Source organism: Ursus americanus, chromosome 8 (assembly GCF_024610735.1).
Source record: "Ursus americanus isolate L20-20 chromosome 8, mUrsAme1.1.p, whole genome shotgun sequence".
In the NCBI taxonomy this organism is placed as follows: domain Eukaryota; kingdom Metazoa; phylum Chordata; class Mammalia; order Carnivora; family Ursidae; genus Ursus; species Ursus americanus.
The window spans coordinates 25,160,299-25,187,681 of NC_142134.1; the positions used below are offsets into that span (position 1 = coordinate 25,160,299).

At 37.8% G+C, this 27,383-nt stretch overlaps 2 protein-coding genes across 8 annotated transcripts in view; one reads left to right on the forward strand and one right to left on the reverse strand.

Moving 5' to 3' along the window:
- ART3 (ADP-ribosyltransferase 3 (inactive)) overlaps positions 1 to 27,383 on the reverse strand; it is a 157,201-nt gene that overhangs the window by 117,866 nt on the left and 11,952 nt on the right. For 3 of the 7 annotated variants that reach the window (XM_087864074.1, XM_087864073.1, XM_087864072.1), the window contains exon 1: positions 27,068 to 27,140. The exons of 1 other annotated variant lie outside the window; for it this stretch is intronic. In XM_087864074.1, the coding sequence (XP_087720200.1) occupies positions 27,068 to 27,127 (60 nt within the window). In that variant the 5' untranslated portion in view covers positions 27,128 to 27,140. 3 more of the 7 variants (XM_087864071.1, XM_045789848.2, XM_045789857.2) reach the window with 3 other exon arrangements.
- CXCL10 (C-X-C motif chemokine ligand 10) lies at positions 11,544 to 13,625 on the forward strand. The gene is made up of 4 exons (XM_045789917.2): positions 11,544 to 11,675; positions 12,199 to 12,325; positions 12,555 to 12,644; positions 13,062 to 13,625. The coding sequence occupies exons 1-4, from the start codon at positions 11,615 to 11,617 to the stop codon at positions 13,078 to 13,080; spliced, it is 297 nt and encodes a 98-aa protein (XP_045645873.1). The 5' UTR covers positions 11,544 to 11,614; the 3' UTR covers positions 13,081 to 13,625.

Below are 27,383 nucleotides of genomic sequence, written 5' to 3' on the forward strand. Positions count from 1 at the left end.
TTACAAAATTGGATTTAATTCTAAGTACAGCTGGAAGTTGTTGGAGGGTCACAAGCAGGGGAGTGACATGGTGACCTATGTTTTAAAAATTTCACTCTGCTCTGCTACAGCAATGAAAAAGAAAAAAAAGCATATGTCTAGAAAAAGATTTATACAGAAAGGTTTGTAACAGCTTTATACTAACAACTAAAATGTGGAAACAGTTGAGGTGTCCATCAACAAGAGAATGGATAAAACAACTGGTCCATTTGTTCAATGGAATACTATGCAGCAATAAAGACACAAAATACTGATTCATGCAACTATACAGATGAATCTAAAACATATGCTGAGGAAAAGAAGCCTTGCACTAAAGAGCACATATTGAAATGGTCCTATTTATACGAAGTTCTAGAAAAGACAAAACAAATCTATAGTTTAAAAAATTCAGAAGAGTAGTAGTGCCTGGAGTAGATAGGGTGGGGACAGATGGGCAAGTGGCATGAAGGGACTTTCTGGAGTGGTAGTGATATTCTATAACCTGACAGGGATTTGGTTTACACAAGTGTATGCATTCATGAGATTCATTTAATGGTACAATGAAGATTTGAACATTTCAATACATGCAAATTTTATCTCAAAAAAAAAAAAAAACACCAAAAACATAAGGGGTGCCTGGGTTAAGCATCTGCCCTCAGCTCAGGTCACGATCCCCGTATTCTGGGATCAAGCCCCGCATTGGGCTCCTTGCTCAGCGAGGAGTCTGTTTCTCCCTCTCCTTCTCCCTTTGCCCCGCTCATGTATGCACTCTCTAATAAATAAAGTCTTAAAAAGAAAAATAACCATAAAAATTAACTCAATAGGAAGCATGATAGACTAATGACCTCTGAAAATCTCCTCTGTAAAAGCAAAAAAGAGCGCTGGAAAAAAAAAAACTGTCAAAATCAACTCTTCAGAACTCTTCAAATTGGCCAAAAGTTTGCAACAGTATGGAAAACATCCAAGACACAGCTTATCTCAGTAAAAACAGAACTCTGTGGCACTTTTCACTGCCTTGTTCTCATTCCCCTCTCCCATGCTCTACACAGTAGCCTTGAAAAATAACAGCCCCACAACTATGTAGCTCTGAAAAGCTGCCTAAAAGCCAATGGAGGGGCAGAATGGGTTTGGAACTGCCCAAAAGCCCATCCTAGATGATTATCACTATTGACTTGGTTAAAAGCTTCCTTAAAAGTTCACAGGGCTTGTCTTTATTTAACTTGATTCTGAACGCTCTTGGTTAAACAGCCCTTCCCCTAGGGCTAATGCTAAACTAATCAGTAACAACTGTTTAACAATTATTAACTACCTGAAGTAGTTGGGTCTAATAAAAGACTATTTTAAAAGAAACACTGGGGAATGAGATGTCTACAGTGGGCTTTGAAAAGCTCCAACACAGTCCTAGGAATCCAGAAGGCCACCCACTTGCGCAGGGCTGTGTGCACACACTGAAAACACCTAAAATGGCCCTAATCTCTCACCTCAAGCTGACCTTGAACTTCTGCACGAACAGTAAATGAAAGCAAAGGCAGAACTGTAAACAGCCTGTCAGCACAGAAGGCACACCCCAACACATACCCAGAGCCCCTTTGTAAGGGTTGGGAGATTTACCGGTTGGTTCAAGGCATTTAAGGAAGGCTTAGTCCAACTGTTAGCTCACCATTAAGTTAACTGAACAAAGACTTCTGTTGCTATACAGAATAAACAATAAAGACATTACAGACTTACATCAGGAAAATCACCAAAGAGCAGCAACAGCAAATCCCAAGAAGGGGAAAAACTGGACTTCCTGAGTTACCGTGTTATTTAAAATATCCAGTTTCAACCAAAAATATATATATATTACATGACATGCAAACAAAGAGGAAAGTATGGTTCATGCACATTTAGGAAGCATTCAACAGAAACTAATCCTGAGAAATTCCAGGGACTTCTTCATTGGACTTACTAGACAAGGAGTTTAAGTCAGCTATTATAAATACATTCAAAGAACTAAAGAAAACCCATGTCTAAAAAACTAAGAGAATGAGAACACGACCTTACCAAATAAATATCAATAAAAAATTATAAAAAATCATCTCTGGCTTTAAAAAGTATTTTAAAAAAAGGATAGGGGCGCCTGGATGACACAGTGGTTAAGCATATGCCTTAGGCTCAGGGCGTGATCCCAGCGTTCTGGGATCGAGCCCCACATCAGGCTCCTTCGCTGGGAGCCTGCTTCTTCCTCTCCCACTCCCCCTGCTTGTGTTCCCTCTCTCGCTGGCTGTCTCTATCTCTGTCAAATAAATAAATAAAATCTTTAAAAAATAAAAAATAAAATAAATAAATAAAATAAAGTATAATAATCAAAATAAGATATTCACTAGAGAGATGGAACAGGTGATTTAAGCTGGCAAAAGAAAAAAATCAGCAAATCTGAAGACAATTGAAATTCTCCATCTGAGGACAGGAAAAAAAAAGTAAAAAAATTAACAGAGCCTTAGAAATGTATGGAATACTATCAAGTGTACCAATATATGAATAATAGAAGGAGAGAGGAGTGGAGAAAAAGGGGCAGAAAGAATATGTGAAGAAATAATACCCCAAATCATTAACCTGCACATCGAAAAAACTTAACAAAGACCAGATATCTGCACCTGACATACCACAGTCAGTGTCAAAAGCCAAAGACAGAATCTTCAGAGCAGCAAGAGAGAAGTGATTCATCATGCATAAGGGAGCCTCAGTTAAGATTAACAACTAAGTTCTCATCAGAAACCACAGAAGCCAGTAGGCAGGAGCATGACATATTCAAAGTAATAATCATAAAAATACACACTGGACTTGACAAAAGAGTAGGGGACATCAGTGAAACCCTTAACGAAGGGATAAAAAAGAACCAACCAGAGAGGAAAACACAATAAATGAAACTAAAAATACACTAGATGGAATAAAGAGCAAGCTAGAGGAAGGAGAAGTAATTAATGACCTAGAAATCAGAATAAAAGAAAGTAATCAGGGGCGCCTGAGTGGCTCAGTCGTTAAGCGTCTGCCTTCCACTCAGGGCGTGATCCTGGCGTTCTGGGATCGAGCCCCGCATCAGGCTCCTCTGCTGGGAGCCTGCTTCTTCCTCTCCCACTCCCCCTGCTTGTGTTCCCTCTCTCTCTGGCTGTCTCTCTCTGTCAAATAAATAAATAAAAAATCTTTTAAAAAAATAAGTAATCAAACCGAATACATGAAAGGAAAAAAATTATGCAAATTGAGAACAAGTCTTAGGGAACTCAGTGACTCCATCAAGTGTAATAACATTCTCATGATAGGGATCCCAAAAGAAGAAAGAGAAAAGGGGGCAGAAAATTTATTTGAAAAATTACTAGTCGAAAACTTCCTGAATGTGGGGAAGAAAACAGATATCCAGATCCAAGAGGCATGGAAACTCAACCCCCAAAATCCAAACTAAGGAGGTCCACACTAAGACATGTAGTAATTGAAATGGCAAAAAAATATTTTAAAAAAACCAAACCTCTTTAAGATTTTATTTATTTTAGGGAGAGAGACAGAGCAAGCACGTGTACACATGCACACAAGCACACACGCGCACAAGCAGGAACAGGGGGAGGGAGAGAACCCCATAAATCTGCAGATTTTACAGCAGAAATTTAACAGGCCAGAAGGGAGAGGCATAATATATTCAAAGTGCTAAAACGGAAAAATCTACAGCCAAGAATACTCTACCTGGCAAGACTATCACTTAGGGTAAGAAGGAGAGCTAAAACGTTTGTCAGACAAAAACTAAAGGAGTTCATGACCACAAAACCAAACCTATAAGAAATATTAAAGGGGACTCTGAGTGTAAAGACCGTAAGTGGGAGAATGAAAAGTTGAAAAACACAAAAGCTATAAAAGTAGGTATTTCTGCAAAAATCAGTCAAGGAACTCATAAAATAAAAGGATGTAATAAGAGATACCAGAAACCTAAACAGATACCCACCATAAACAGATAAACCTGAAACATGGGGGAGAGAGGAGTAAAGAATAGGTTTAAACTTAAGATACAATCAACTTAATATACACTGCTCTATGCAGAAGACATTATATACAAACCTAATAGTAACCATAAATCAAAAACCAGTAATAGATATACAAAGAAGAAAGAAAAATGAATCCAAGTATATCACTAAAGAAAACCAAAAACCATGAAAGAGAACAAAGAAGGATCAGAAAAACATGACAACAACCATAAAACAAGTATCAAAATTTCAATAAATTCATGTCTATCAATAGTTATTCTGAATGTAAATGAACATTCAAATCAAAAGACAAAGAGTGACAAAGTAGATTAAAAAAAATAAGACCTATTTATTTGCTGCCTGCAAGAAAGTCATTTCAGATCTAAAGACACCTACAGATTGAAAGTGAGAGGACTGAGAAACATTGACCGTGGAAATGGATGTCAAAAGAAACCCAGATTATAGGGCATCTGGGTGGCTCAGTCGGTTAAGCATCTGCCTTTGGCTCAGTTCACAATCCCGGAGTCCTGAGACCAAGCCCCTGAATCCGGCTCCTGCTCAGTGGGGAGTCTGCTTCTCCCTCTGACCCTACCCCATCTCGTGTTCTCTCTCTCTAATAAATAAGTAAATAAATCTTAAAAAAAAAAAAAAAGCCAGAGTAGCAATCCTTAAAACAGACTTTAAAACAAAAACTGTAACCAGAGACAAAAAAAGTATACTGTACAATCATAAAGAGGACAATCCAACAAGATGATATAATTGAAAATATTTATGCACCCAACATGGGAAGACCCAAATAAATAAGATAGGTAATAACAGACATAAAGGAAATAATCAACAGTAATACAGTAGTAAGGGACTTTAACACCCCACTTACATCAATGGAAAGATCATCCAAACAGGAAATCAACAAGAGAACATTTGCTCTGAATGACACACTGGACCAGATGAATTTAAGAGATATATTCAGAACATTCTACCCTAAAACAGCAGAATACACATTCTTCTCAAGTGCACATGGAACATTCTCCAGAAAAGATCACATATTAGTCCACAAAACAAATCTTAATAAATTCAAAAAGATCAAAGCCATAACATGCATCTTTTCTGACCGCAATGATATGACACTAGAAATCAAACACAAGAAAAAAACCTGTAAAGGGCCCAAATACAGGGAAGTTAAATAACATGCTACTAAACAATGAATGGGTCTATCAAAAAATCAAAAAAGAAGTCAAAAATTACATGGAAACAAATGAAAATAAAAACACAACGATTCAAAATCCTTGGGATGCAGCAAAGTAGTTCAAAGAGGGAAATTAATACCAATACAGACTTACATCATGAGAAAAGAAAAAACTCAAATAAACAACCTAAGCTTATACCTAAAGCAGCTAAAAAAAACAACAAAATCCAAAACCAGAAAAAAATAATAAAAATTAGAGCAGAAATAAATGATATAGAAACTAAAAGAAAAAAAATAGAACAGATCAATGACACCAAGAGATGGTTCTTTGAAAACATCAATAAAATTGATAAACCTGTAGCCAGACTCATCAAAAAGAGAGAGAGCAGAACCAAATAAACAAAATCACTAATGAAAAAGGATAAACAACCACCAACACCAAAGAGATGAACCATTTTAAGAGAATGTTATGAAAATTTACATGTGAAAAACTGTACAATCTAGAAGAAATACATAACTTCCAGGAAACGTATAATCTTCCAAAACTGAATCCGGAAAAAATAGAAATTTGAACAGATTACCAACAATGGAACTGAATCAGCAATAAAAAACTCCATTACTCAGCCATCAGAAAGGATGATATCTTACCATTTACATTGATGTGGATGGAACTGGACGGTATTATGCTGAGCGAAATAAGTCAATCAGAGAAAAAAAATTATTATTATGGTTTCACTCACATGAGGAATATAAAAACCAGTGCAGAAGATCATAAGGGAAGGGAGGGAAAACGAATGGGAAGAAATCAGAGAGGGAGACAAACCAAGAGAGACTCTTAACTATGGGAAAGAAACTGAGGGTTGCTGGAGGGGACGGGGGTGGGGGGTTGGGGTAACTGGGTGATGCACATTAAGGAGGGCACATGATGTGATGAGCACTGGGTGTTAATACGCAACTGATTAATTACTGAACTCTACATCTGAAATTAATGACGTACTATATGTTGGCTAGCTGAATTTAAATTTAAAAAAAAAAAAAGAACTTCCAAAAAACAAAAGTCCAGGACCAGATGGCTTCACAGGCAAATTCTATCACTTAAAGAAGAGTTAACATCCATTTTTCTCAAACTATTTCCAAAAAAACAGAGGAAAGAAAACTTCCAAATTCATTCTATGAGATCGGTATCAATCCTGATACCGAGACCAGATAAACACACCACAAAAAAAGAGAACCACGGGCCAATATCTCTGATGAACACAGATGCAAAAATCCTCAACAAAACACCAGCAAGCCAAATCTAACAATACATTAAAACAATCATTCACCATGATCAAGTTGGATCTATTCATGAGATGCAAGTGTGCATCAATATTCACAAACCAACCAATGTGATACATCACACATCAACAAGATGAAGGGAAAAAACCACACAACATAGTAAAACATCCATTCATATTAAAACCCTCAACAAAATAGGTCTAGAGGGAACATACTTCGACATAATATAGGCCTTACATTAAAAATCTACAGCCAACATCACACGGTGAAAAACAGAGAGCATTTTCCCTAATGTCAGAAACAAGAAAGAAAAAAAAAAAAAGAAACAAGACAAGGATGTGTAGTCTCACCAATTTTACTCAACATAGTACTGGAAGTCCTAGCCACAGTAATCAGACAACAAGAAGAAATAAAAGGCATCCAAATTGGAAAGGAAGAAGTAAAACTTTCACTGTTTGCAGATGATATGGTACTACAGACAGAAAATTCTAAAGACTCCACCAGAAAACTACTACAGCTGATAAATGAATTCAGGATACGAAATCACTGTACAGATAGATATTTGTTGCATTCCTATACACTAATAATGAAGCAGCACAAAATGAAATTAAGAAAACAATCCCAATTACAACTGTGCCAAAAATAAAATTTCTAGGAATAAACTTGAGATTAAAGACCTGTACACTGAAAATTAGAAAACACTGATGAAAGAAATTCAAAACAAAGACATTCCATGCTCAGAGACTATAAGAAAAAATAGCATTAAAATGTCTGCACTACCCGAAGCAATCTACACATTTAATACACTCCCTATCAATATACCAACAGTATTTTTCACAGAACTGGAAAAATAATCCTAAAATTTATATGGAACCACAAAAGACCCCAAAGAGCCAAACCAATTTTGAAAAAGCAGAACAAAACTGGCGGCATCACAATTCCAGACTTCAAGTTATATTACAAAACTGTGGTAATTGAAACAGTATCATACAGAACAAAAACAGACACACAGACCAATAGAACAGCACAGAACACCCAAAAATAAACTGACAATTACATGGTCAATTAATCTTCAGCAAAGGAGGAAAGAATACAAAATGGGAAAAAGTCCCTTCAACAAATGGTGGTGGGAAAATTGGACAGCTACATGCAAAGGAATGAAAGTGGCCCACTTTCTTACACCATGTACAAAAATACACTCAAAACAGATTGAGAACCTAGATGTGAGACCTGAAACCATAAACATCCTAGAAGAGAACACAGGCAGTAATTTCTCTGACATTGGCTGTAGCAAGATTTTTCTAGATGTGTCTCCTAAGACAAGGGAAATAAAAGCAAAAATAAACCACTGGGACTACATCAAAATAAAAAGCTGCTTCATGGCAAAGGATGTAATCAACAAAATTAAAAGGCAACCTACTAAATGGAAGAAGATATTTGCAAATGACATGTGATAAAAGGGTTGGTATCCAAAATATGTAACATTTACCAAAAAAATACAAAAACACTAATTCGAAGGGATACATGCACCCCTATATTTACTTTAGCATTATTTACAATAGCCAAATTATGAAAGCAGGCCAAGTGTCCAGCAATAGGCAAATGAATAAAGAAGATGTGGTGTATATATACATACAATTCAATATTATTCAGCCAGAGGAATGAAATCTTGACATTTGCAACAACATGGATGGAGCTAGAAAGTATTATGCTAAGCAAAATAAGTCAGTCAGAGAAAGCCAAATACTATATGATTTCATTCATACGTGGAATTTAAGAAACAAACTAGCATAGGAAAAAAGAAAGACAAACCAAGAAACAGACTCTAACCACAGAGAACAAACTGATGGTTACCAGAGGTGAGGTGGGTAGGGAAATGAGTGAAATAGGTGATGGCGATTAAAGACTACATTTACCATGATAAGCACGGAGTAATGTATAGAAATATTGAATTTCTATATTGTACTCCTGAAACTAACGTAACACTGTACATTAACTGTACTGAAATTAAAATTTTAAAAAATAAGTGAATAAAAATACTTTGAAGTATATACACATATGTGTAATCACAACGATGTGATTGTTTACTAACTAACATTCACATTTATCTGTTAGGCCCAACACGTGTTACATTATATGGGTATCACCTGCTTCCTACTGATATTACCTGCTGTGAATAATCAGCCAAGTGCTACTGAATACTATGAAACCAATTTTTGCCCCATCTGCCCTGTTAAAATTGTGCTAATTTCTGCTAACACTGCTACCAGTTTAACAAGTGACACTTTTTATCCTCTGCTTTGGATCTGACAATATCTTTCAGCCATATCAATGTTAAATCAACCTATTTCCATCCTGTTCTCCCAAGGTCTCTCTATTCCTGCGCTTCTTAAAAATTTTTCTTCAGGAGCACCTCCGTGGCTCAGCCGGTTAAGCGTCTGCCTTCAGCTCAGGTCATGACCCCAGGATCCTGGGATTGAGCCCCATGTTGTTGCTGGGCTCTCTGCTCATCAGGGAGCCTGCTTCTCCCTCTCCCTCTGCCTGCCGCTCCCCCTGCATGAGTGCTCTCCCTCCCTCTCTCTGTCAAAATAAAAATCTTTTTAAAAATGTTTTAAAAATTAAAATTTTTCTTCAAAAAGGAAATCCTTTGTTTTTTTGCAATAATCTTATCATAACTATTAATCCTTTTTTAATGCCATTCTAGATGTTACCTTATGATGTTTCATTGAGGAACTTTTCTGAAATACACAAAAATTCCTTACCAAGACTAACAGAAATCAGATATCCAAATAAGTAATGGTTTCCTTCAAAAAAAGTTATATGTAGAAGACTATTCAGTTATTCTAATGATGTCATGAGTATTCAAAACATTTCCGGAATTCTTTGAAACTTGCCAGTTCTAGATCTTTGACCTTGTTCAAGAAGACCACACCTATTATTTATAGTCTTTGATCAAAAGGCAATGCTTGGCTAAATTATTATTTCCAAAAATTAGACTTACCTACAAAGAATGAAAAATTGCTATTACTAAAGAGCTTTTAAAATATTCTTAGCCTCTGAAAGTAATTATAGAAGTTTAAGACAAATGTTGAGAAAAAGCCTAAATAGACTAAATAGATCACAACCTTTGTACAACCTAACACAATTATCTCTGAGGTTCTTCTTCCATGTATAAAGTTAAGATAACAACTCTCCTATTTTCTTACAGGTTATTGTAGAGATAAAAAAAGAAAATGTAAGACATCCCTGGAACTCATAAAGTGAATAAATATATTTATATTCATGACTTAATGCTACAAATTAAAATAGATTCAAAACAGCATTAAGATATACTCATTTTAAAACTGTATTACTCAAGCCATAAAAGAGAATGAAATCTTGCCATTCGTAATGGCGTATATGGAGCTAGACAGCATTATGCTAAGCAAAATAAGTCAGAGAAAAACAAATACCATATGATTTCACTTATATGTGGAATTTAAGAAACAACAAATGGACATGGGGAAAAAAGAAGCAAAACAAGAAACAGACTCTATAGAGAACAAACAGGTTGCTAGAGGAGAGGTGGGCAGGGGGATGGGTTAAATAGGTGACGGGGAGTAAGGAGGGCACTTGTGATTGAGTACTGGGTGTTGTATGTAAGTAATGAATCACTAAATTCTTTTTTTTTTAATAATATTTTTTATTATATTATGTTAGACACCATACAGTATATCCCTAGTTTTTGATGTAAAGTTCCATGACTCATTACTTGCGTACAACACCCAGTGCACCATGCAATACATGCCCTCCTTAATACCCATCACCAGCCTATCCCATTCCCCCACCCACCTCCTCTCTGAAGCCCTCAGTTTGTTTCCCGGAGTCCATAGTCTCTCATGGTTCATTCCCCCTTCTGTTTACCCACCCCCTTCTTCCCTTTCTTCTCCTACCGATCTTCCTACTTCTTATGTTCCATAAATGAGTGAAACCATATGATAACTGTCTTTCTCTGCTTGACTTATTTCGCTTAGCATTATCTCCTCCAGTGCCATCCATGTTGCAGCAAATGTTGAGAAATCATTCTTTTTGATGGCTGAGTAATATTCCATCGTATATATAGACCACATCTTCTTAATCCAGTCATCTGTTGAAGGGCATCTCGGCTCCTTCCCCAATTTAGCTATTATGGACAATGCTGCTATGAACACTGGGGTGCATGAACAGGCACTTTTCCAATGAAGACATACAAATGGCTAACAGACACATGAAAAAATGTTCAAAATCATTAGCCATCAGGGAAATTCAAATCAAAACCACACTGAGATACCACCTTACGCCAGTTAGAATGGCAAAAAATTGACAAGGCAAGAAACAACAATTGTTGGAGAGGATGTGGAGAAAGGGGATCCCTCCTACATTGTTGGTGGGAATGCAAGTTGGTACAGCCACTCCAGAAAACAGCGTGGAGGTCCCGTAAAAAGTTAAAAATTGAGCTACCCTATGATCCAGCCATTGCACTACTGGGTATTTACCCCAAAGATACAGACGTAGTGAATCACTAAATTCTACACCTGAAACTAATATTACACTGTGTGTTAACTAACTGGAATTTAAAAACCTTGAAAAGAAAAAAAAAACTGTAATTTAGGGCTCTGAGACTTGAGGATTGACATCTTTATTTTGCAGGAGGCAAAAGATCAGAACCAAAGTTTCATTTAAAAAGATTCATTAAAATTTTTTTCATTAAAAAAAACTTACATGCACTAACATAATAAAAAAATCATTTAAAAAAATAAAAAAATAAAACTGTCACAATAAAAAAAAAAACAACTTACATGCAATAAACTTCTGTTTTTCAAGAAACAGTTCATGTTTTGGAAAGTGAAACCTAACTCACTCTTAGTGAATAAAGGAGGTGGAGGGAAATTCCACAACTCAGAGTCACAATAAATACTAACAGTACCTTTGATTCTGCAACATGGGACTTCCCCAAGGAACAGACAGCAGGTTTTGCTGAGTCAACTATAATGTTATCCAATCAGAGTTAGAGAGGGAAAGTGCCTTTGCACATAAATACTACATCCTAGCCCCACATTTTCTGAGACACTCAACTGCTTAGACTTTCTTAGCCTACTGCAGAGGAATCTCCAGTCACAGCATCATGAACCAAAGTGCTGTTCTTATTTTCTGCCTTATCTTTCTGACTCTGAATGCAACTCAAGGTAAGGAACATGAAGGGATATTTAATTTGTAAGATCAGAAATAGGACTGGGTATAAATTCTGTAATTACGGGAATAGTATATTTGCAAAAGTTTTACAGCCTGCCTATAAATAAAGGGTAAATAAGCAGAGATTCCCTCTGGCCACAGAGTGTAGTCAGAAAAGCAAATGGAATAAAACAGAGGAGCAGCAGAAGAGGAAAGGTAAGAGAACAGACAGAAAAAATGTAAGGGAATGAGGAAAGAGAGGATGACACAGAAAATTCCTTAATCAACTCAACTGAATTAACCATATGAACTGGGCTCAAGGGTATGAATTTACATTTCACAAGTTGCAATTCCACGCTTTCATATCACCAACTAATTAATCATTCAGTGGCTGTGTTATACTGGGATTATTCTTTCTCCAACTGACTCAAATGACAGGGGGTATTGGTTCTGCTAAGCAGTACCCAATCCACATTAAATGCCTAAAATGAAAACTGCCCTAACCCCCCCTGCTGTCTGTACCTCTTTTTCCCACAGGAATACCTCTCTCTAGAACTACACGCTGCACCTGTATTAAGATTAGTGATGGATCTGTAAATCCGAAGTCCTTAGAAAAACTTGAAGTGATTCCTGCAAGTCAATCTTGTCCACGTGTTGAGATCATGTGAGTAAAATGCTATCTGAATATCACTTCCCTAGTTGTAATCATATGTTAAATATGTGAGTATGGTCACAAAATCAGTAAAGGGTTTGTAATGATTCTAAGACTTCTGTATAAAAAAAGGGAAACATCTAGAATGAAACACAAACGTCTGGTCTAAAAAATGTATATTCCACCTGCTTTATTGGCCCAAGACTGTTTTAAATATTTTCACTCTTTCTTACTTCCACAGTGCCACAATGAAAAAGAATGGAGAGAAAAGATGTCTGAATCCAGAGTCTAAGAAAATCAAGATTTTACTGAAAGCAATTAGCAAAGAAAGGTAGGTTTGCTGCTCTTTGCAAAACTGCTCTTTAAGAAATGTCAGTTTTGGGAAGTCAGAAATATTTGCATTGAGCTTTCCTGTGGGATCCTTGGCTTGAAAGTGTGTTTACCACCATGCCTGCCTCTACCTCCATTTATTTTTATACTGAGATGTCATCTTGGGGGTATCAAAAGTTACCCTACCTATCCAGAAGTGTCAACCCTGAGTCAGAGCTTTAACTATTCAAGCAAAGCTACCAAATTTCCCCCAAGCCTTTCCTGGCCTTAAAAAAAGTAGCCCCAGTAATCCATAATAACAATGTAGCAGCAGGAAATCTCACCACTTTGCCTGGGGACTCAGATGTTCCAAGCAGAATCCAGGCTGAAACCAGAGCTGAGTATGTCACGCTTTAACACCTCCTTTCTCTTCTTACAGGTCTAAAACATCTCCTTGAACACAGAAGCATAATCACTGTAGTACTGAAAAAGATGGACCAGAAAGAGACTACCTCTGCCATCATTTCCCTGCATACAATATATGCAAGCCCTAACTGTCCCTGGATTGCAGTTCTCCTAAAAGGTGACTAACCACTGTCACCAAGTTAGCTGCTACTACTCCTTGAGGGAGGTGGACGGTTCATCACTCTGTCCTGGCACCATAAGCTATGCTGAGGTACTACATTTTTAGTGAATGTACCAGGTCCTAGCCCTACTACTGACACTTTCCTCACCTTTCCTATCTTCTAAACATTATTAAGGGATACTTCCACCTCTGGACATCAGAGTTCTCAGAACTTCACAAAATAGCCGTAATACAATCTGCTTTCTTAAGAAAGACCTTTACTCCATAGGCTTCTACTGCTATACTCCGAAGGGGCCCATATTCTTGCAGCGGTTATATATATGCAACTCCAAACACACAGAAGAACCTAGAAATACCTGGAAATGTATGTGAAAATACTATTATTTAATAAAAGCTACACAAAGTAGAATTCCTAGATATACATGTTTCCCAATTGTTTTCAGTGTTTATGGAGTAACTTGTGTAACTAAATACCACACATGATCGTGCAATGAAAAATTCTGAAATCTAGATATATACTCTGTATGTTATGTAAGACAGATAAGCTGGCTGTGTTTCAAAATAAAAATGCTGTGCTCTCTCTTGGAGATGTAAAGAAAGATCATATAATTGTTAACAGATCAAAAAAGTAATAAAATGATAACTAAGATGAAGTGTCTGGTGGGTCATTTGACTGGGACATGTATTTCATATAAGAACCCAGTGGGTAGAAGACAAACGAGTTTGAGAATTATCATATTCCTTCCAACGGCAGTATTCTGAAAGGCCCATCATACAAGATTCCTTTGGACTAATGTGGCCTAACAGACTTCGCGTGAGCTTCAGACCCTTACGTGGAGATGTCTCATAGACATCTGAATATCTCACAGAAACATCAAACTCCACAATTCCCCGCTCCCCCATATCTAGTTCTCCTCCCATCTTAGATGTCCTAGTTTAACAGCACTAGCAACCACTCAGTTCCCCCAACCAGAAACCTGGGAGTAATTCTATATGCCTTCTCCCTCACCTCCCATATCCAATTGGTCATTAAGGAAATATCTGCAATGCATTTATAGTTGGCAAATTAGCAGCATTTAGAATATATAAAGAATTCCTATGAATGAAATAGGAAAGGATAGTCAACTAAATGAAAAATGGGAAATAGAAATGAAGAAAGAAGAAAACACACAATGAACAAGTTGAATATAAAAAATATTTAACATCACTAGTAATCAGGGACACCTACATTCAAATAATTTTGGGATACCATTTGACACCACCACACTGGCAAAACTCTTTAAGCTGGATAAATACCAAGAGAAAGGAAGGCTATAGAGCAATGAGGAGTACCACTCTACTGCTGGTGAAAGAGGAAACAGCTTTAACTACTTTTGAAACCACGCTGGTATCATCTTATAAAATTTAACATGTGCACACTCTATGTCCTAGCAGTTCTACTACTATGCATACACCATAGATATATTCTTGCATATGACATATAAGAGAGAAAATTATGGCAATACTGTTTATAACAGGACAACTCTGGACACAATCCAAATGCCTATAAATAGAATTGATAAATAAATTAGGGTATATTAATTCCATGGAATACCATACAATGTTGGAAATAAAATATAACTATATACATCAACATGGATGAATCTCAAAAATAATCTTGCACAAAAGAAGCATGTCACATCAAAGTATATGCAGCATAATTCCATTTATTATGAAATATTAAAACAGGCATTAAACACTAGATTTAGGAGTGAAGACATATACGATGAAAACAATCAAAAACGAATGATTTCCATAAAATTCAGGATGGTAACTACTTCAGAAAGTGAGAAAGGAATGCAATCAGGGAGGGGCACATAGGAGGCTTCTGAATTATTGTAAAGTTCTATTTATGAATAAATGGTGAGCTTAGGTGTCAAGCTTAGGTGGTGAGTACACGAGAATTTGTTCTTTAATCTGTATCTGCAAATTTTAATTTTTTTGAATACATGAAAGACCACAAATACATGGAGATTAAACAGCATGCTACCAATGAATGGGTCAACCAAGAAATCAAAAAATAAATAAAAAGTAAATGGAAACAAATGAAAATACAACAGTGCAAGACCTTTGGCACGAAGCAAAAGTGGTCCTAAGAGGGAAGTATATAGCAATAGAGGCCTACCTCAAGAAGCAAGAAAAACCTTAAATAAACAGCCTAAACTTACACCTAAAGGAGCTAGAAAAAGAACAACAAATGAAGCCGAAAGTCAGCAAAAGGGAAGAAATAATAAGGACTAGAGTAGAAATAAATGATACAGGAAATTTTAAAAAAAGAACAGATTAATGAAACAAGGAGCTGGTTCTTTGAAAAAATTAATAAAACTGATAAACCTCTAACAAGACTTATCAAAAAGAAAAGAGAAAGGACCCAAATAAATAAAATCACAAATGAGAGAGAAGAAACAACCAACAAACCAAAATAATAATTATTAAGAAATTATTAAGCAAAACTGTATGCCAACAAATTGAACCACCTAGAAAAAATGGATAAATACCTAGAAATGCATAAACTACCAAAACTGAAACAGGTAGAAATAGAAAACTTGAACAAACCCATAACCTGCAGAGAAATTGAATCAGTAATCAAAAATCTCCCAACTAACAAAAGTCCAGGACCAGATAGCTTCATAGGCAAATTCTACAAAACATGTAAAGAATAATTAACACCTATTCTTTTCAAACTACCTCAAAAAATAGAAGAAAAAGGAAAACTTCCAAATTCATTCTGTAAGTCCAACAATATCCTGATACCAAAACCAGATAAGACATCACTAAAGAGGGCACCTGGGTGGCTCAGTTGGTTAAGCGTCTGCCTTCGGCTCAGGTCATAATCCCAGAGTTCCAAGATCGAGCCCCACATCGGGCTCCCTGCTCTGCAGGAAGTCTTCTTCTCCCTCTGTCCCTCATCCCGCTCTTGCGCACTTGTGCACAAGCTCTCAAATAAATAAAATCTTAAAAAAAAACACAAAGACATCACTAAAAAAGAGAATTACAGGCCAATATCCCTGATGAACACAGATGCAAAAATTCTCAATAAAATACTTCAAATGGAATCCAACAATAAGTTAAAAAAATCATTCAACACAATCAAGTGGGATTTATTCCTGGATTGCAAAGGGTGGTTCAATATTTGCAAATCAATCAGGGTGCCAGCGTGGCTTAGTCAGTTAAGCATCTGACTCTTGATTTCAGTTCAGGTCTTGATCTCAGGGGTGTGGGTTCCAGTTCCACACTGGGCTCCGAGCTGGGGGTGGAGTCTACTTAAACAAAAAATCTGGTAATCAATCCATGTGATACACCACATAGATAAAAAGAACAACAACCATATGAACATTTTGATAAATGCTCAAAAAGCATACTCAAGATAAAAGCCCTCAACAAAGTAGAGCTCGAAGGAACATATCTCAACATAATAAAGGCCTTATATGCAAAACCCACAGCTAATATAATCCTCAATGGGAAAAAACTGAAAGCTTTTCCTCTATGGTCAGAAACAAGACAGGGATGTCCACTCTCACCACTTTTATTCAACATAATACTGGAAGTCCTAGCCACAGCAATCAGACAACAAAAAGAAATAAAATGCATCCCAACTGGCAAGGAAGAAGTCAAACTTTCACTATTTGTAGATGATGTAATATTCTATACCAAAAACTGGAAAGACTCCATGAAAACACTGCTAAAACTGATACACAAATTCAGTAAAGGCACAGGATACAAAATCTACATACCTAAATCTATTGCATTTTTTTAAGATTTTATTTGAGGTGGTCCAGGTTAAGATGGCGGAGGAGCAGGGTTCCCCTTTTTCAGCCGGTTGCCTGAGTCGAGCTGGATAGGTACCAGACCATCCTGAACACCCACGGGATCACCCTGAGACGCAGGAAGATACATCTGGATCTCTACAAATGAACATCTCCAGCGCTGAGTATTAAGGTACGAAGCGGGGAGCCCTGAATCCGGGCACAGATATTGGAAGATAAACGGAAGGGGGAGAGAGTCACCGTGTTCTGGCGCCGGGAAGCGGTAGCCACCTGCACTCGGGAGCGGGCTGACTCGCGGACGGCACCCGCAAGAGAGCAGACTGAGACAGTGAGCCGGGGAACGCAAGCGACCAGACTGAAAACCAGAGCTCCAGAGTGCAGGAACCACACTGAAACGGAGCTCCAGAGCACACGGAGGCTGGCGGCTGGCGGTGTTAGAAACACAAAGGACAGAGACGCGCCGGCCCTGGAAGTGAGGGCTGGGACGCCGGGTGTGGGGCGCACATCCCGGGACGCTGCAGGGTTGGGCAGCACCAACAGAAACAGAGTTAAAGTGGCCAGAACAGCAGTGGAGAACGGTCCACGATCCCTCTGTTCTGAGACAGAGGCTGAGATTCGGCCACTGCTGCTCTGACTCTCAGAAGAGGCACAGCAGACCACCAGGGAAAGCCGCCAGAGAGCAAAAGCCTCGAAATACCGGCTCACAGAGTGCTCATCCCCATCCCCCCTCGCAGGGGACGCGGAGACTCTACCCAAACAGGGTTGCCTGAGTATCGGCGCGGCAGGCCCCTCCCCCAGAAGGCAGGCTGAAAAATCAAGAAGCCCACATCCCAAAGTTACCTATAAAACAAGTGCGCACTGCCTGGGTCCCGGTCAATAATTTGGGCTCTGGGCAACCTCGCAACTTCTCCTCCTCAGAATGATGAGAAGGAGAAATCCCCTCCAGCAAAGAAAAGACAATGAGTCTGTGGCCTCTGCCACAGAACTGATGGATATGGATATAACCAAATTATCAGAAACAGAGTCCAGAGTAACAATGGTCAAGATAATGTGTAGACTTGAAAAAAGTATTAACGAAAATGTTAATGAGAATATAGAATCTCTAAGGGCGGAAATGAGAGCAAATCTGGCAGAAATTAAAAATTCTATGAATCAAATGCAATCAAAACTAGATGCTCTGACGGGAAGGATGAATGAGGCAGAAGAACGTATCAGCAGACTGGAGGATGGGTTAGTAGAAGAGAAAGCTAAAATAGAAACTTGGCTCAAAAAAATCCGGGGCGCCTGGGTGGCACAGCGGTTAAGTGTCTGCCTTCGGCTCAGGGCGTGATCCCAGTGTGGGATCGAGTCCCACATCGGGCTCCTCTGCTATGAGCCTGCTTCTTCCTCTCCCACTCCCCCTGCTTGTGTTCCCTCTCTCGCTGGCTGTCTCTATCTCTGTCGAATAAATAAATAAAATCTTTAAAAAAAAAATCCAATCTCAAGAATGTAGGTTACAGGAGATTACTGACTCAATGAAACGTTCCAACGTCAGAATCATTGGCATCCCCGAGGGGGTGGAGAAAAACAGAGGTCTAGAAGAGATATTTGAACAAATTGTAGCTAAAAACTTCCCTAATCTAGCAAAGGAAACAAGCATTCGTGTCCAAGAGGCAGAGAACCCCTCCCAAGCTCAACCACGACAAACCTACACCACATAACATCATAGTGCAATCCGCAAATATTAGATCCAAGGATACAGTATTGAAAGCGGCCAGGGCAAAGAAATTTCTCACGTACCAAGGCAAAGGTATCAGAATTACGTCAGACCTGTCTACACAGACCTGGAATGAGAGAAAGGGTTGGGGGGGGGGCATTTTTAAAGCTCTTTCAGAAAAAAACATGCAGCCAAGGATCCTTTATCCAGCAAGGCTGTCATTCAGAATTGATGGAGAGATAAAGACCTTCCAGAATCACCAGTCACTGACCAATTTCGTAACCACGAAACCAGCCTTACAGGAGATATTAAGGGGGGTTCTATAAAAGTAAAAAGGCCCCAAGAGTGATACAGAACAGAAAGTCAAAATCTATAGAAACAAAGACTTTACAGGCAACATGGCATCATTAAAATCATATCTCTCAATAATCAGTCTCAATGTAAATGGCCTAAATGCTCCCATAAAGTGCCACAGGGTTGCAGATTGGATAAAAAGACATGACCCATCCATTTGCTGTCTACAAGAGATTCATTTCGAGCCTAAAGATACATCCAGACTGAAAGTAAAGGGATGGAGTATCATCTTTCACGCCAATGGACCTCAAAAGAAAGCTGGGGTAGCAATTCTCATATCAGACAGATTGGATTTTAAACTAAAGACTACAGTTAGAGATACAGAAGGGCACTATAATATTCTTAAAGGATGTATCCAACAAGTGGATATGACAATTATGAATATATATGCCCCCAACAGGGGAGCAGCAAGATACACAAGCCAACTCTTAATCAGAACAAAGAGACATATAGATAAAAATAAGTTAATAGTAGGGGATCTCAATATTCCACTATCAGCAACAGACAGAGCACCTAAGCAGAAAATCAACAAAGAAACAAGAGCTCTGAATGCCATACTAGATGTGTTGGACCTCACAGATATATATAGAACACTACACCCCAGAACCAAAGAATACACAATCTATTCTAATGCCCATGGAACATTCTCAAGAATAGACCATGTTCTGGGTCACAAAACAGGTCTCAACCAATACCAAAAGACTGAAATTAGTCCCTGCATATTCAGACCACAATGCTTTGAAATTGGAACTCAACCACAAGGAAAAGTTTGGAAGAAACTCAAACACTTGGAGATTAAGAACCATTCTGCTCAAGAATGATTCGATAAACCAGGAAATCAAAAATCAATTTAAACAATTTATGGAGACCAACGAGAATGAAAACACAACAGTCCAAAACCTATGGGACATTGCAAAGGCAGTCCTAAGGGGGAAAAACATAGCCATCCTAGCCTCACTCAAAAGAATAGAAAAATCTAAAATGCAGTTTTTATATTCTCACCTCAAGAAGCTGGAACAGCAACAGAGGAACAGGCCTAATCCACGCACGAGAAACCAGTTGATCAAGATTATAGCAGAGATCAATGACTTAGAAACCGGGAGTACAGTAGAGCAGATCAACAGAACTAAAAGCTGGTTCTTTGAAAGAATAAATAAAACTGAAAAACCACTGGCAAGACTTATCCAAAAGAATAGAGAAAGGACCCAAATTAATAAAATTATGAATGAAAAGGGAGAGGTCACAACCAACACCAATGAAATTGGAAGGATTATTAGAAACTTTCATCAACAGCTTTATGCCAATAAATTAAGCAATCTGGAAGAGATGGAGGACTTCCTGAAGGAAACCTATAAACTACCAAGACTGAAATAGGAAGAAATTGATTTTTTAAACAGGCCAATTAATTATGAAGAAATTGAAACAGTGATTAAAAACCTTCCAAAAAACAAAATGCCAGGCTGTGATGGTTTTCCCAGGGAATTCTACCAAACATTCAAAGAAGAAATAATACCTATTCTCCTAAAGCTATTTCAAAAAATAGAAACAGAAGGAAAGCTACCAAACTCATTCTATGAGGCCAATATTACCTTGATCCCCAAACCAGGCAAAGACCCCATCAAAAAGGAGAATTACAGACCAATTTCCCTAATGAATATGGAAGCCAAAATTCTCAACAACATCCTTGCTAATAGAATCCAACAGTATATTAAAATGATTATCCATCATGACCAAGTGGGATTCATCCCTGGCATGCAAGGGTGGTTCAACATTCGCAAATCTATCAGTGTCATAGATTTCATCAACAAGAAAAAAAGCCAAAAATCATATGATCCTCTCAATAGATGCAGAAAAAGCATCTGACAAAATACAGCATCCTTTCCTGATTAAAACCCTTCAGAGTGTAGGGAAAGAGGGCACATTCCTCAATCTCATAAAAACCATCTATGAAAAGCCTACAGCAAATATCATTCTCAATGGGGAAAAGCTGGAAGCCTTTCCCTTAAGATCAGGAACACGACAAGGATGCCCACTCTCGCCATTATTATTCAACAAGTACTAGAAGTCCTTGCAACAGCAATCAGACGACAAAAAGGGATAAAAGGTATCCAAATCGGCAAAGAAGAAGTCAAACTGTCTCTCTTCGCAGATGACATGATATTCTATATGGAAAACCCAAAAGAATCCACTCCCAAACTATTAGAAGTTATAGAGCAATTCGGTAATGTGGCGGGATACAAAATCAATGCTCAGAAATCAGTTGCATTTCTATACACGAATAAGGAGACTGAAGAAAGAGAAGTTAGGGAATCCATCACATTTACAATAGCACCAAAAATCATACGTTACCTTGGAATTAACTTAACCAGAGATGTAAAGGACCTATATTCTAGAAACTACAAATCACTCTTGAAAGACAGTGAAGAAGACACAAGAAGATGGAAAAATATTCCATGCTCATGGATCGGAAGAATTAACATAGTTAAAATGTCCATGCTATCCAGAGCAATCTACACTTTCAATGCCATCCCAATCAAAATACCAATGACATTTTTCAAAGAAATGGAACAAACAGCCCTTAAATTTGTGTGGAACCAGAAAAGGCCCCGAATCGCCAAGGAATTGTTGAAAAGGAAAAACAAAGCTGGGGGCATCACAATGCCGGATTTCAAGCTGTACTACAAAGCTGTGATCACAAAGACAGCATGGTACTGGCACAAAAACAGACACGTAGACCAATGGAACAGAACAGAGAACCCAGAAATGGACCCTCAGCTCTTTGGGCAACTAATCTTTGACAAAGCAGGAAAAAACATCCAGTGGAAAAAAGACAGTCTCTTCAATAAATGGTGCTGGGAAAACTGGACAGCTACAAGCAAAAGAATGAAACTTGACCAGTCTCTCACACCATACATAAAGATAAACTCCAAATGGATGAAAGACCTCAATGTGAGACAGGAATCCATCAAAATCCTAGAGGAGAGCATAGGCAGCAACCTCTACGACATCGGCCGCAGCAACATTTTTCATGACACATCTCCAAAGGGAAGAGAAACAAAAGATAAAATGAACTTGTGGGACTTCATCAAGATAAAAACCTTCTGCACAGCCAAGGAAACAGTCAAAAAAACTAAGAGGCAGCCCACGGAATGGGAGAGGATATTTGCAAATGATACTACAGATAAAAGACTGGTATCCATGATCTACAAAGAACTTCTCAAACTCAATACACAAGAAACAAATAAATCACAAAATGGGCAGAAGATATGAACAGACACTTTTCCAACGAAGACATACAAATGGCTAACAGACACATGAAAAAATGTTCAAATTCATTAGCAATCAGGGAAATTCAAATCAAAACCACACTGAGATACCACCTTACGCCAGTTAGAATGGCAAAAAATTGACAAGGCAAGAAACAACAAATGTTGGAGAGGATGTGGAGAAAAGGGATCCCTCTTACATTGTTGGTGGGAATGCAAGTTGGTACAGCCACTCTGGAAAACAGTGTGGAGGTCCATTAAAAAGTTAAAAATTGAGCTATTGCTCAATCCAGCCATTGCACTATGGGGTATTTACCCCAAAGATACAGATGTAGTGAAGAGAAGGGCCATACGCACCCCCATGTTCATAGCAGCATTGTCCACAATAGCTAAATCGTGGAAGGAGCCGAGATGCCCTTCAACAGATGACTGGATTAAGATTTATGGTCCATATATATAATGGAATATTACTCAGCTTCAAAAAGAACAATTTCTCAACATTTGCTGCAACATGGACGGCACTGGAGGAGATAATGCTAAGTGAAATAAGTCAAGCAGAGAAAGACAATTATCATATGATTTCTCTCATCTATGGAACATAAGAACTAGGAAGATCGGTAGGGGAAGAAAGGGATAAAGAAAGGGGGGGTAATCAGAAGGGGGAATGAAGCACGAGAGACTATGGACTCTGAGAGACAAACTGAGGGCTTCAGAGGGGAGAGGGGTGGGGGAATGGGATAGGCTGGTGATGGGTGGTGGGGAGGGCACGTATTGCACAGTGCACTGGGTGTTATACGCAACTAATGAATCATCGAACTTTACATCAAAAACCAGGGATGTACTGTATGGTGACTAACATAATATAATAAAAAAAGATTTTAAAAAAAGATTTTATTTATTTGAGAGAGAGAGCACGTGCACACACACGAGCGGGGAGAGGGGCAGAGGGAGGGGAGAAATAGACCCCCCACGCCCCAGGCTGAGCAGGAAGCCCTATGTGGGGCTCAATCTCAGGACTCTGAGATCATGGCCTGAGCTGAAGGCAGACACCTAACCGAATGAGCCACCCAGGCACCCCAATCTGTTCCAATTCTATACACCAACAATGAAACAAAAGAAAGGGAAATTAAGGATTCAATCTCATTTACAAGTGCACCCAAAACCATTAAGATACCTAAGGATAAACCAAACCAAAGAGGTGAAAGACCTATACTCTGAAAAATATAAAACAATGATGAAAGAAATTCAAGATGACACAAAGAAATGGAAAGACATTCCATGCTCATGGATTGGAAGAACAAATATTGTTGAAATGCCAATACCACCAAACGCAATCTACACATTTAATGCAATCTCTTTCAAATTACCACCAGCATTTTTCAAAGAACTAGAACAAATAATCCTAAAAGATGTATGAACCACAAAAGACCCCAACTAGCCAAAACAACCTTGAAACAGAAAAGCAAGGGCGTCTGGGTGGTTCTGTCAGTTAAGCGTCTGCCTTTGGCTCAGGTCATGATCTCAGGGTCCTAGGACGGAGCCCCATGTCAGACTCCCTGCTGAGCTCATGCTCATTCTCTTGCTCTCTCAAATAATTAAGTAAAATCTTTAAAAAAAAAAAAGTACCGTATTCAGTATTCAAAAGTTGCTAAAAGAATAGATATTAAAAATTCTCATCACCAAAAAAAAAGTGTAACTATGGATAATGACTTACTATGGATAATCATTTCACAACATACATAAACATCAAATCATCATGTTACACACCTGAAACTAACAATATTATATATCAATTATACATCCATTAGAAAAACTTGGGAAAAAATAAAAATCTACTGCAATACCAAAAAAAGAAAAAAAAGAGAGAGGAAAGCATGCGTTAAGACTGCTACCACATTCTCGTATTTAATAAAGAAATATAGTACATTTATAACCATTACTATGGAATCCTTAACTGGATCATAGCAAAAATGTGAAGTGGCAAAATTTCTCCTTCCTGCTCTCTCATTTATTCTTTCTGATACCCTAAGTCTACACAAAAAGTCCCCTATCTTATTGTCTACAGTTAACTAATTTTCATGAAGGTGTTAACCAACAGAGATGTAAAATGCTCTCTGTTAAAAAGCATGGCATTCATTTAACAAATATCTATTGACACTCATTACATACCAAGTTATAAAAATGAATATATCATAAGCTCCTAAGTTACTATCAGTGACAAAGATAAAGGTAAATAAATTTGAACTGAAAAAACTCTGTGGATTGAAAAATCTCCAAATGCACAAGAAACCAGAAAATTAGGAAAGCCTTTCCTGGGAAAAGTGATGGCGATCCGGAATTTAAAAGATGCACTGTATCTAATAGGTAAAAGGAAAAAAAGTGAATTCTAGCGGAGGAAAGAACATGATCAAAGACATGAGACAATATGTGTTTTCAACCTGGAATAATATAAAATTAGAGATATTAATACTGTGGAAAATGATGGAGAAACAAGTAACAATTAGATTATGAAAGCCTTTTTTTTTTTGCTAAGTATGCCATCACCATTGTATATTTATAAGCTATTTACATGTTATAAAACATACCCAAAAACAACACATAAGATTGCTAGACTATGTATAAAGCTCCGAAAACATTAAAGACCTAACACAATGAAAGCTAATTTTTTGCTCACACAAATTTCCATGTAGGTTGGCAATGTCTCCATGTTGACTCAGAAATACAGTCTCCCTCTATCTCAACTGAAGAATGCCATGAAAGGAAAGACGAGGGTGGAAGTGGCATACTGGCTCTTAAATGCTGCAGTCCATATTACCTTGTCCAGAACAAGGTATTGCCTTACCTAATCATGATAAGGGACAGAAATTGTAAGAGAAAGTATTCTTGTCTCTGCCACAACCAGGTAATTTCTTAAATGAGTTTTTTTAATTACAGGGAAAAAAAAAAAAACAAGGCTCATGCAGAACTCTAGCTCAGAAAAAGAAGTCTACATAGATATCAAAAAAAAAATTCTAAGAACAGAGAAATTAGATCAGAGATGAAGAATTCCTTTTCTAGGTAAAAAGTTCATCGTATTTGATACAAGTAAAATTTTGAGGTACGCAGTGAACAAATGGACACATCTACTATAATATAGTCATGTTATTTTTTTTTTAAGATTTGTTTGTTTTAGGGAAAGCAAGGGAGCATGCACACAAGCGGGGAGAGTGGCCGAGGGGGAGAGAGAATCCCCAAGCAGACGCCCCCCTCCCCACTAAGCACAGAGCCCACATGGGACTCTATCCCAGGACCCTGAGATCATGATCTAGGCCGAAATCAAGAGCTAGTCACCCAACCGACTGAGCCACCCAGGTGCCCCTGTATAGTCATGTTATAAATCTGAGGGGGAGAATCTCTTTTTTCTAAGGAAATACATGGTCCACAATGATCTATATTTTGCAACATGATCTAGGAACACTGGCCTTAAGGATAAGGGGGAAAATTACTGTAATTGTGTCTCTTAATTTTCTTTGTCACAGTATACTTAGTTAATTCACTGTTCATATCTAGAACCTGATAACTGATACCATTCTCACTCCATTCAGGGGCTGGCTAAGAACTTCAATAAAGCAATAAGAATACAACAATAATTTCTCTGGTAATTCTGAACAAGTAATTAGTGTCTGCCTGCACCTCCGTTTTCTCAGCTATATAAGCAGATTTAGAAACCCTCCAGAAATGTGAGCAAAATAACTGTCAAGAGTTAGTTAAAATACTATATCTAGACAATAGAATTATAGATGAGTTTCACTTTTTTACTTTATTTTCCATATTTTCTAAAAAGAACATCTTCAACTTTCTAATAAGAAAAAAATTTAAGCAAATGAAAACCAACTGTCAAAGATACTAAGTGTTAATCTTGAAGGACCAGGATTTATGTTCTTAGGGACCATGAAATCATTCATCTCTGAGTAAGATCTGAACTGAAAAGAGTCCTAGATATAGATATATATTAGAACTTCTTTGTCCAATGCTAGACTAAATTTTAATTGCTTATATTAAAAAATCATTAAACCACTACTGGATACATTTCAGGTCACCAAATAATATGTCATTATTAGTCTCCCTGCTTACCCACTTGCCTGCTGTCATTTATCTCTACATAATAGCCAGGTTAATACTTTCAAAACATAAACAAGATTATGGATCCCCTGGTCTCAACCTTCCAAAAGCATAGTCTATAAAGTTCTACATAACTCTCCCACCTCATTCCTACCATTCTCCCTTCCATGTATCCATTCCAGCTCTACAGCCTCCTATTGCTTCTCAAGCACAGCAAACACATTCCCACAACTTATTCCTTCACTTTATCCAGGTCTCTACTCAAGTATCACCTTCTCAGAGAAAGCTTTCCTCACCAATCTATTGAAATAGCTCTACTTCTATCACTCTTGATCTATCACCATCTGTAAATATATTATGTATTTTTTCATGTCTTTATTTTCTATCCCTATAAAGGTCTATAAGAGCAGAACCTACACCTGTCTTATTTGCCACTTACTGTTGGTACCTACAAGAATACTAGACACACAGTAATGCTCAATACTCACTGAATGAATAAATAAGTGATTGGCATTTGCCATAGCTAGAATCCTTTGGAAACTGGTACTTGCTCCAAGGACAGGACAACTTTCCAAAGACTTTAGATACTTCTTGAATCTTGGAAGAAAGTAAACTTGGAAATAAAGAGAAGCTTACTAGTTTTGTTGAATCACCATACAGGCACAGAAGGAATGCTGACCTTCTCTCATCCAACATGTGCACTGGCAAACTGTTTACTGGACTATGAAAGCCCAGTGGGAACAGAATTAAGATTTTAAGCAGGGGCCTACGTGACTTTCAAAAATAAAAATGTTTCAAAACTAAGTTTAATGTTTTAATAGCAGCAACAGCTGTTCAGAAGAGGGGAAAGTCTCTCCCACCCCAAGTTTCATCCTGAAAGATAATTCTTTCAAAAAAAAAAAAACTTGTGTTATTTTCACTTGACATAGAGAACAGCATGTTGTTTACATAT

Excerpts from the sequence above, each read along its gene's own strand:
- CXCL10 (XM_045789917.2), top strand. The coding sequence starts at position 11,615 with ATGAACCAAAGTGCTGTTCTTATTTTCTGCCTTATCTTTCTGACTCTG. Across the intron at positions 11,676-12,198 it reads GACTCTGAATGCAACTCAAG|GAATACCTCTCTCTAGAACT; the intron begins GTAAGGAACATG and ends TTTTTCCCACAG. Across the intron at positions 12,326-12,554 it reads TGTCCACGTGTTGAGATCAT|TGCCACAATGAAAAAGAATG; the intron begins GTGAGTAAAATG and ends TTACTTCCACAG.